This window comes from Rhinichthys klamathensis, unplaced genomic scaffold (assembly GCF_029890125.1).
Source record: "Rhinichthys klamathensis goyatoka isolate OS25496 unplaced genomic scaffold, OSU_Roscu_1.1 h1tg000850l_1, whole genome shotgun sequence".
Taxonomy (NCBI): Eukaryota; Metazoa; Chordata; class Actinopteri; order Cypriniformes; family Leuciscidae; genus Rhinichthys; species Rhinichthys klamathensis.
In genome coordinates this window covers 186559-198664 of record NW_026607224.1, presented here as the reverse complement: position 1 = coordinate 198664, position 12106 = coordinate 186559, and the positions used below count along the sequence as shown (strand labels likewise).

The 12106-nt window shown below is 37.3% G+C and overlaps 1 protein-coding gene across 6 annotated transcripts in view; it reads left to right on the top strand.

Moving 5' to 3' along the window:
* garnl3 (GTPase activating Rap/RanGAP domain like 3) overlaps positions 1-12106 on the top strand; it is an 89577-nt gene that overhangs the window by 26222 nt on the left and 51249 nt on the right. The window contains exon 1 of one of the 6 annotated variants that reach the window (XM_056243837.1): positions 1060-1441. The exons of 4 other annotated variants lie outside the window; for them this stretch is intronic. In XM_056243837.1, the coding sequence (XP_056099812.1) occupies positions 1410-1441 (32 nt within the window). In that variant the 5' untranslated portion in view covers positions 1060-1409. Of the gene's footprint in view, positions 1-1059; positions 1442-11477; positions 11869-12106 lie in introns of those variants that run through there. One more of the 6 variants, XM_056243835.1, reaches the window with a different exon arrangement.

Here is a 12106-nt window from a genome sequence, read left to right as displayed (position 1 = left end):
AAAGTGTTTTTTGTCCTTGCATGTAAACCTGTTGTTGGGGACTCCCAAAACAAAAATAGGAACCTTTCAAATGCCATAATAGTGGTACTTTAATAGAGTTTTTAATGTTTTTTTGAAACACTAAGACCTTTTTACTACTTTTCACTACTTTTCAGACTGTGAAAATGCATTTGAATGTTACATTTCAGACAATTTGCCAAAAAGAATTTACCCTAATAGGACAAAGTCAGTTATAAATGATGGCACCCTTAAAAAAGGTCAAAGGTCAGATGTAGAAAACTAATTCAGAAAAATTATTTTAGTCTTAAATATATGTAAAATATATAGTAATTTATTTTTTTTAGCTTTGATTTCACTATAACTCCCATAGAGGGTTAGTGACTGTTAAACAAGTCAAGTTTACACTCAAATATCACCCCCTTATTAATATTTCTAAATTACTGGATAAATGTTGGTAGCATATCATACTAAATAACGAAAAATTACAAATTAATGCAAAAACTTGTAGGCCTATATAAGCATGCAATATTATTAGCATATTATTCAAAGGCTGTTTGATTTCTAATTATGCATTTGCATTATTTTCTTCCACTAAAAGGAAAGGGTCCTAATGAATTTTGATGCATTAGTAATGTTTTTATTGTGCTTTGTACAAATAGAAAATGTACAATTAATTATAAAACATACATTAATTATAAAATCGACCTATAAGCAAATCGATGTTAAGGCTCTAAATAGTCTACATTTTTGATAGTTTTGATGCAGTTATTCTTTCTGTTTTCACCCAAAAATGAAAATTATGGCACCAGTTTCCATGAAACCCAGCATTTAGCAAATGATTGGAATACTCAATATGGAAAGTGTTTTTGTTGATGGTGCAAAATGCTGATTTTGTATAGCATGCTGTCAGTGAGGGTGCTTTGCATCAAGGCTGATCAATGTGGGAAAAGATCGTGCTGTGCTTAAGTCTGTACTTGGCAAGGAAACACACAATATGTTCATGTGATTTTGGGCCCACTCGATCTTTGCTCTCCAAGGTGTGTGTGTGAGAGAGAGAGAGCAGAGGATCAGTGGTGTGGTATTACAGGATTATCTATCAACACATTTCTAGTTCTCAGGTATACAGACAACAACAAATACTCACAGAAGAATTCTGCCAGACAGTTATTTCTGTGTCGCTCTATCGGCCTACTTTCATTTAAAAAAAAAAATCTTCTGATGGTCCACAACATTCATGATGGGAGCAGTGAAAGGGTTTAAGTCGACTTACGAGGATCTTGTTGATGATGAGCAATGAGGATGTTAATAATGTTTTTGTTGTTTCAATGATTGACATCTTTACTTTTGCAAGGATTTCAATTTTGCCATTTTGAGCTTTTTTTCAACCCTCGGAAGTCAAAGACTCACCCATGATCTACTTAAAGTGTCAGAACACCAATAGGTAAGGGGGGGGGGCTGATTGTATTGATTTTATATTGGAAAATCCCATTCAGGGTTTTTTGGACACATTCTTTCACTTTAGCTGCTTTCACTTTAGCTGCTTTCACTTTAGCTGAGTAGATCTAATGTTTGAATGTTGGTTGCAGATGCATAACTGATACCAAGCAAGTCTCTGTGTATGAAAATACAAATTCAATTTGTATGCAAATAGAAATGTAGTTTCAGAAAGACTTATGTTTAAGGCATGTACTTGGATCAGCGTTGTCAGTTACAAAGCAGCAAGAAGAACCAGGGACAGTTGTACTTTCCCAGCCATCTGATGTTTTTGGAAAGACCTGCGATTAGCATTTAAACTGACGTAAGGTATCTTTTGGTTTATCAAAAGGATCCTATTTTACACAAAAGAGAATTGCCAAAGATATTGCAATAGTACATATGATATATGTTGAGGCAGAATAGAAATGTTGGCTAGAAGCTTTGCTGTGGAGCTGATATTGCCTCAAGCTATGTGGGGTAAATTGCTGTTTTATGTAGTTGTGTGATATTGTTTAATTGTATAATATAACAAAGTCTACTACTGTTATTCAAGGTCATATCATACATTTTAGTGTTAATGTTACACTGAGTGTTTTGCACTAACAATACTTAGAAATTGGTTATTTATGACCATTTTCCACCTTCCACCTTATATATTATTAACTATAGTAAAAATAACATTTTAATATATTAAAACATGAGAAGCTTTTAATACCTTTTGCGAAAAGGTGGATCATATCAATATTGCTATGTCCTGTCGTGGGACAATTCTGCAATATATACATTTGTGCTTCATTTTTTTTTTTTCACTCAAAATTTCTATACCCTGCACTCCACCAGAAGTTGCAGTGGCCACTGAGGCTAAATGCAGAAGCTATAGTGCATATAGTAGATTCATAGAATTTCATGCGTCTGTGCCTCTAAGACTTCAACAGTATGTAAATGTCCTCTTAGCATGTGAAATGTACTCACAAACTATACTTACATTGCTGTCAATAACAACAACCGCCTCTTTGCAAAGTCTGAAACACTGTTTCTAACATTTCATTCTTTATTAAGAAAGTTTCAGCCAAGTTTCTGAATAGTGAACGGGTAGTGTTGACGTGTGAACATAGGTGGGCAGGTGAGTGTATTTGTTCAATTCAGCCATTGGACGTCAGAAAGTTGTGGAGCCATTTTTCTGCTGTCAATAAATATATGTTTTACATTCTGAAAGTATGTTTTTAGAGTTTTAAAACATTAACAAAAGAGTGATTGTATGTGCCCAATTAAAGTTGTTATGCAGTATAATAAACATGTTGTGAAGAGAATAATGTGTTTGCATGATCCACATTTCAGTGAGACAGATTTGTTTTTCAGCTTATTGCTCACAAGATCCCCTCTTCCACACATACTTTGAAAGTTTGATCTGCTTCAGTATTCAATTGCTTCACTCTTCCTGACCACACATTCAAAGCATATCTCTTTAACAAGGACACAACTACACAAACACAGTCCTGTCTAATGTGCTATTCAGCTGGAAGAGCCAATGTGAGATGAATGCTGTTGTTCTCTCTGTGATGGTGTGCTGAATTTTTCAAAGACTAGCTGTTTCTAATGTGACTACCGTGTACCTGTCTGTTGTTTAAAGTAGCATCTGGATTTTGCGTGTGCGACTTTAGTCGAAAAATGTCATTATGGTTTAGACTGTTGTGTAATATTTTTTTGTAACATGTATGCGTGTGTATTGTTGTGAAGTGTGTGTGTGGGGGACCTGTATGTGATTACTGCACCTGTAATTTGAACTCTTTTGTTGACAATGAGGTGCTCAACCGCACATTTCATTTGGTGCTATAATACCCACAAGCCTCGAGACAAAAGAGTTTAGGTTACAAACACACACAAAAGCCTGTGCACACACACACACACACACACACACACACACACACACACACACACACACACCTGAAAACAAACTATTCAGCACACAAACACCACATGCATGCTCAGCTAAATTTTATGTACAATTCTAAATATAAATGGTTTGACTTTCTTCTGTTCATCAGTTTCCAGACAAAATTTGCAGTTCTTTTATAACTTTACATGTTTTCACTGCTTTTTCCCCAAGTGGATTGCATAAAGTCATTCAAATTCCTTTATAAATTGATTAATTTAATAATTAATTGTGTCCATACACTTCAAAATATCATCTCAAAATATATCACATAAAACACATGGTTTCCAAATCTATTCATTACCTCTTCCCAATCATCCCATTACTACCTGTGATGTCATCAGGGAGGGACTTGCATACCAGATACACACTGCTTATGTTACTTTTGTGTTGGAGTTTGTTTATTGCAAGTCTCAGGCCTTGTCCACACGTTTTTGTTTGAAAACACATATTTTTCTCTCCGTTTAAGCCTTCTGTCCACACTGAGACGACGTTTTTAGCAACGAAAACGAAGCGTTTTGAAAACGCTCTCCAAAGTGGATTATATTATTATTTAGAGCAGTGGTTCTCAACCTCTCCTGCAGGGACCCCCTGACACACCATGTTTCTGTTTTAACCCTGAAATGGCACACCTGATTCAATTAATTAAAGGCTTAATGAGTCATTATTAGAGTAGGAAGTAGGAATTAGTTAATTGATCAATTAGTCAACTACTCATTAAGCCTTCAATTAATTGAATCAGGTGTGCCATTTCAGGGTTAAAACAGAAACATGGTGTGTCAGGGGGTCCCTGCAGGAGAGGTTGAGAACCACTGATTTAGAGGTATTTAAAAACGATGATGTAAGTTTAGTCATTTGACGCAAATTGAACCCATAGATATTCATGTTTATACCAGTATTGTGCCTATGTGCTTTCATATCACAGTCCTGCGGCAAAACATGAGAGCAGTTGTGTTTTAGACCAAACATATTTGGTGAGTGAGTGCGGCCTGGACGCATCAATGTTTACTCCAAATCTTTTTATTGGTTTTCAGTGACAGTACAGAATAAGGCATCATAAACAGTAGACAGTAAGATATTGTCCATTATTAATCCCATACATCAGGGGTGCCCAACCCTGCTCCTGCCGATCGACTGTCCTGCACATTTCATCTCCAACCCTAATCAAACACATCTGCCTTTAATTTTCAAGTGATCTTAAAGACCTTAATTGGTTGCGTCAGGAGTGTTTGATTAGGGTTGGAGATAAACTGTGCAGGACAGTCGATCGGCAGGAGCAGGGTTGGGCACCCCTGCCATGATCACCCCCCTCAATCCAATAGCTGGAAAAAAACAAACAAGGAAACAACATAATTATGAATTGAAAAAAAATATATATATATATATTTTAATTATATAATAATATATATATATATATATATATATATATATATAATTATTAAATCCCCCCTACAAAGATCCTTCTAATAAGCGAAAATTATGTACCATTGCCAGTTACAGGTGCACAATGATTGTAATGATGTAAAATGATTTAAGTGAACCAGAGAGTGAGTAATAGTATCTTAACTTTTCAAGTCCAATACAGTAGAAAATGTCCTGTATCCACCTTTCATGTGTTGGAGAAGAAGCATGCCTCCAATTAAGAAGGATGGCCCGCCTGGCCAAGATTGTAGTAAAAGCAATGACAGGCCCAGTAATACTGCTGAAAGTTGGGAAGTACAAGGCCTCCTTTAGCTTTAGGAAGTTGCAGAATTGATTTCTTAACGCGAGCGGGTTTATTCCCCATATAAATGAAAGCAAAAGACTGTTGAAGCCAGTAAAGGAAGATTTACTAATACAAATTGGTAAGTGTTGAAAGAGGTACATAAATTTGGGCAGAATAACCATTTTGACCAAGTTAATGCGACCTACAAGGGATAAAGGGAGAGAGGCCCACAGATATCTAGTTTGGACTTGTCCACAAGCAGTTGAAATTTTTTTGCAAATAGATTATTATATGAATTTGTAAAGAACACCCCCAGGTATTTTAAACCATCAGGCGCAATCTTGAAGGGTAAGAGTGATAGTGGAAGTTTTTTAGCTTCAGAGTTAACAAAATTTATCTTGTAGCCAGATAGACAACTAAATTTGTCTAGGATATCTAAAACTGGGGGAAGAGAGGCAGCTGGGTTTGAGACATACAATAAAAGGTCGTCAGCATAAAGAGAGAGCTTGTGAACTAAACCCTGGTGAGAAATTCCCTCAAAGCCATTGTGGCTGCGGAGCCAGATAGCTAAAGGTTCTATGGCTAGATTAAAAATCAAAGGAGAAAGGGGGCATCCCTGTCGTGTCCCACGCTGAAGCGAGAAATAGGGTGATCGTATGCCATTAGTATGTACTGATGCCATAGGAGAGTAAAGAAGTACGATCCAGGAGATAATATTAGAAAATTAGAAAACCTTTCAAAAAAAAAAAAAAAAAAAAAACTTTTTTTCCCCCCACCCTATCGAAGGCCTTCTCAGCATCCAGAGACACAATAATTTTGGGTAAGTCAGATGGGCGGGAAAAGAGAATGTTGAGAAGCCTTCTAGTTTTTAAATCTCCAAGGATCCGAGAGTCCCAGTTGAGAGGCGTTGTTTAGCACCACATGATTGCTTTTGTTAGAGTAGACTGTTTAGAGGAAGACCTGTGTCCATGGATACATCTTGAACCAAGTTAAAATCCCCTCCGATAATTATATGATGTTCATCTTCTTTGGGTAAGCTTGAAAAAAACGAAAATCTCATCATTGTCCCGTATATGGAAGCTAAAATTACTGGTATGTTACAGCGCTTGCCCGAGACCATAACAAAACGGCCATTTGGATCTATAATAGTCTCAGTGTGTTCAAACATAACTCTTTTATGAATAATGATAGCAGCCCCGCGAGCTCTCTGAGAGAATTTAGAATGAAACAGGTGAAACATGATCTCTTGATACGGAGTATATCTAGCGTTTGCAGGTGAGTTTCTTGTAGAAACATAATATCTGCCTTAAGATCCCGTAAATGATCACCAAAGTGATCACTGCACTGTTGATCCCCTTGGTGCTCCAGGACACTAGGCGCAAGTTCCCGTCCCCTAACATGTTGGTATTAACCATTCTGAGAGGTTAACGAAACAGGATAGCATTGAACTGGCAGAAAGCATTCTGGATCTAAATATAGGAGAGAAAAATTAATAAATAATAATTTAAATAAAAGTGAAAAGTAAAGGGAGACCAAATTCCCCAACTAACCACCCCCCACCCACCTTCAACAACTAACTTGCCTGAGCACTTAGTCTCGACTTCCGCTACCACTTCTATCCTTCTGGATCTCATTACACTGTTCCAATAGTAAGCCCTATAAAACTTGAACAAGTTCAAAACATAACTTTTTATAGCATAAAATTACAAAAGGGAAGAGCCTCAACACACCAAAATAAATAAATAAAAATAAATTGAATAAAATGTATTATATATAAAAAATAATAATAATAGTTTTTAAGGTGCAATTGCCAGCTATGAGGCAACCAAGTGATTTTGCAATACAATAGTATGAAAAAAAAGAAACCTTAAGATAAGTAAATAGGCTAGTCTCTGCATACACATGGACATATAAAAGTTGGCCCTCAACCAATGCAGTGAGTAAAAGAGATTAATGTAAAATTATATAGAATAACCTGAAAACAGAAGAACAAAACAATGTCAAAAATAATAACAATGCATCTGTATATTCAGGCATGCATACATAAATACGGCAAATCAACGGAGTAATCAATGCAATATGCATGTCTTCAGCCAAAACGTAAAACAGAAAGTTACCAATAGTTAGACCTATTGGGCGGTTAGAAGAACTATTATGCTTTCCGACTCCCTGGTGTGACCGAAAGAAGAGGAAAAACAAAGAAACAAAAAAAAAATGCAAGGGGAAACAATTGAAATAGTTCCTGCAACTTGCATCAATTTAGCCGCTAGATTGTCGGACAAGTTATGGCACATGATCTGAGGAGCGGGCAGCTGCAACAAAGTTCTCAAAGTTAAACAAAGACAAAACTGAAGTCATTGCGTTTGGAAACAAAGATGAAGTTCTCAAGATGAATGCATACCTTGACGCTAGGGGTCTAACAACTAAAAATCACAGGAATCTCGGTGTGTCTCTAGAGTCAGACCTTAGTTTCAGTAGTCATGTCAAAGCAATAACTAAATCAGCATACTATCATCTGAAAAATATTGCAAGAGTTAGATGCTTTGTTTCCAGTCAAGACTTAGAGAAACTTGTTCATGCTTTCATCACCAGCAGGGTGGATTATTGTAATGGACTCCTCACTGGCCTTCCTAAAAAGACCATAAGACAGTTGCAGCTCATACAGAACGCAGCTGCCAGGATTCTGAGCAGGACCAGAAAATATGAACATATCACACCAGGTCTTTACACTGGCTCCCAGTTACATTTAGGATTGGTTTTAAAGTATTATTACTGGTATATAAATCATTCAATGGGCTAGGACCTCAATATATTGCAGATATGCTCACTGAATATAAACCCAACAGATCACTCAGATCATTAGGATCACATCAGTTAGAAATACCAAGGGTTCGCTCTAAGTATGGAGAGTCTGCTTTTAGCTATTATGCCAGCCGCAGCTGGAACCAGCTTCCAGAGGAGATCAGATGTGCTCCTACAGTAGTCACATTCAAATCCAGACTCAAAACACATCTGTTTAGCTATGCATTTACTAAATGAGCACTGTGCCACTGTTTTACTGTACTTTATTTTATTTTGTATTCTAAACTGTTTTAATTATTCTTATTTGTTTTGATTATTTTAATTTCTTCTATGGAAAGCACTTTGAATTACCATTGTGTATGAAATGTGCTATTTCACGAGTTCACACTTACATATAATTAGAGTGGAGAAGATTTTATGCGTATTTGGCGTGCTGTCCGGGGGGAGGGCTCTGAGCTCGGAGTTTGGCCCGAACCAAGAGTACTCCCCCCTATGTAAGTGTTTAGGACTGGAAGTGTGGAGAAGGGGTGGTGGAGGGATGCTGCTATATCAATGGAGTGAGGTGAGATTGCTGAATCTATATACCTCTTATCATTGATTGCTGAGTGCATCACTCGTGTTAATTAACTGAACGTGCTCCTCCCGAACTTTGTTAAAGCTGCAGTCCGTAGCTTTTCCTCTTTGTCGCCATCTCTCTGTTCGAAATCTGTAACTGCAGTGATTCGCGGAATTATCATCTTTACGTGGGTTGTAAATCGGCATGAAACAGCGCGGATGAACACAGTGTTTTGAGGCGAGTGCTGCTGTCAGTCACCGCGCTGTGTGGATACTGTCATACAGAATCACAGATTCACTTTTTGAAAGTTTGACCAACATAAGAATTTTCATAAGAAAATGTCTTCTGAACAAGTAAGTAACATCCATTTTTGTTCTGACCAACTAATAGGGAAAAAGCATTCGACATGATAAGCTTCGTTAGATTTAATCAACGCGATTTACAGCAACCGTGCAAATTATAGCCTACTTTGTTCTCAAATTGTTCATGTTAACAACATCACATCAGCATTGCGTGACTAATGTTAAATTTAATGTGTTTTATGGTTACCTGTGTAGTTCAGAATTCATATTCTCCATAATAGCAAAACGAGAAAGGCACAACAAAGGAAACTCCATAACTGTGTGAATTAAGAAAACGTACTGTTACACGATTGAACTATTGAAATGTCTTACTTGTTCAGCAGAAAAAAGCCGTCTCTTCTTCCGTTTTGAACCCCTTCAAAACACGGAGTTCACGCACTTTTCAAAAGCCCCGCCGATGTTTAAATCCTTGTTTTCGCATGAGACGGTTTGTTTCTCTTTCTCTAGCCACCTTAAATCCGAAGTACGAAGTCTTTTGGGTTTTATAACTGCTGAATCTCCAGTTGACACTGATGATTGTTGTTTGGATCTTTCTGGATCCGCCATAAGTTTAATTATGTAAAGTGCTGCGAGAAAAGCCTATACATCTAAACATCTCGTCACGTGCAGTATAGCCGGCTAGCCGAAACTCCTTCTTTATGTGTACGGGTGTGACGTAATGACGCAAAGACATGCTCGAATTTCCCGCGGAAACACACCAGTACCACTGGAATTAAAATCATTATTACAAGCTAACCGTTTTGAATCTAACTATGGCAAGCAGATAGTTTTGACCACTGGCAGAATAAGTTTTTTTTAATATAATTATTTTGGATTATTTTTAACTTAAAAAAGCTACGGACTGCAGCTTTAATAAAACATCATATAAATAAACTTGCCTTGCCTAAATAAAATGATCCTGTCAGAAGAATTACATAATAACTTGATTATGTATTGTTCTGTCTGTATCATCTGAGATTTGTATGAGGGTTTATGCATGCGCTGCAAGATGAATTTAGCGTTTTACGACATTCAGTGAGGACAAGGAACTTTTGGAAAATGCTTGAAAACGCTAGTGTGGACAGAGAGCAGTTTGAAACGAAAACTCTGTTTTCAAAATCTATCCGGATTAATGTAGACGTAGCCTCATGCTCGTCTAATAGCATGATGTTCTATACTAGTAATAATTATGAAGAGTAATAAACAGTCTGAAATTAAATCTCTGCTCACTTCCTATTGTATATCTCAGGATTCTTATATTCCTTAATATACGCAAGTCTTTCTCTCTGTCTCGCTAACTCAATATAGCATTTAAACTATGTGTGACATCATCAGACAGTGAGGGTGAGTCAAGAGAGAGAGAGATTAAATGAGAAGAAAAGGTTATTGTGTGAACAATGACCTCATTGCACCCCTTACTTCTGTGCTAGACAGGAGGATTATGGATAGACAGTGGAAAGAAGAATGAAGGTTATGAGATCATAAGGGCAAAAAACACTGTCTAGAAACACATAAACAGCAGGAGGGATGCTTTTCATTAGTGGTTGGTGTTCTCAGTCCATTTTGTGAATGCAAAGTGCGTAGCGTCCTTGGAGACAGATGTCAAAACATGCACACATTCATATCTCACATGCATTCAAACACATATGGCTAATGCTCTGCCTTTTGAAATAAAACCCAGTGGAAAAATTACGGTTATCCTCATTTGACTCAAAATGTGTTTTGCAGAGCTGGTGACAACAGTTATTCCTTTACATGATAAGTCACAGCGACATCATTTAAAATCATGTCATTATTTAAAATTGTGACATTATTTAAAATCATGCAAGTTGGAATCTTTCTGATGTAAATGAGTGTCATGAGGAGAAGTTCAACAGCATGATGATGTTGGGTACCGTTACATGCTGTTCAACACACCATAGGCAGTGCCTGTGTAAATGCCTCAGAAATTATGTTGACAGCAAAACTAACAGACATGGAAGGAAATTTTGCTAATAAAAAGATGCTCGGTATTTCAGTGAATGCACTCAATTAATAATAATATTTCACCCTTTAAATCACTTTGCCACAAAGGCAATTAATAAATTAAAAGAGAGAGAGAGAGAGAGAGAGAGAGAGAGAGAGAGAGAGAGAGAGAGAGAGAGAGAGAGAGAGAGAGAGAGAGAGAGAGAGAGAGAGAGAGAGAGATGTGAGAAACTGGCATTGTCTATTTCTACAGATTAATTGGTTAACTCCAAGATTCATTTTCAAGTCAAAACATTAAATACAAGTCAATACAAAAAATAAGTATTTTAGTTTGTGTGAAAATAAAATGTATTTACTCAACAGCAAAATATAGCCTAGGCTTTCATGGTAAATTATTGTTAAAATTATGTTTTAATATGCCTAGGCTATATAAATTAGCCTATGTATGAGTCGCCTTAGCATTTTAATTCACTGCATGAACCATCACATTTATTTAGATTTAAAAGTTTTTTGTTGCTGTTATTGTTGTTTGCATTTGATGTATAGCATTAATAATTTGGTGTGGTGTGTTACCCCGATGATGTGTTGTGTCCGTCGCTGCTCATTTATCAGCTAGGCTACTTCAATATTTTCTCGTCTTTTATCATTTTACAACGGGTCTACTGCTGAGAGAAGATGTGGTTGACAAGCTCCCCACCTGACTTTCTCGGTCACGAGCACGGCGCGCGGCGTGAGGGGACTCCAGTCCAGGAGAATCTGTTTCTTGAATGTTCAGTTACGCGTGAGGTGTGTCCTGTGTGTCCATATGAATCTAACCACTGCTTCCATCAGGTGTATTAAAGAAAGCGACCGCCGACCGGCAGAAACGCGCTACTGCCATTAGCCCACCAAAAAGGCAGCGCAATGAAGGGATACAGCAGCACGCGCAGCTGTAGGGAAAATGATGGTTCCTAATCTGTCTCTTTGAAATAGAAGAATAAGAAAAAAGGCGAGGGACAGACGAACTTGGACTGCGGGGAAAAATAACATCGCATGGGGCCATGAGCGCTGCAGACCCTGCAGCGAACAAACTGTTGAGTTTCAACCAACGGTAAAGCATTCAGTTACTGTGTTTCATGTTTATAAATATTGATATTTAAAACGAGATATTCAAACGAGATATCAGATGTTGGTTTGTGGGGGTTATTATGACACAGTCATTGCAGCAGTATCAGGGGTTATAGCCTACTACTCTACATCTCATTTCAACGTGCAACAAGCGGCTCCCTCCCAGGAGCGATCAATCAACATAATTAGATGCGGATATTGGAAATATGCACTTGCAACTT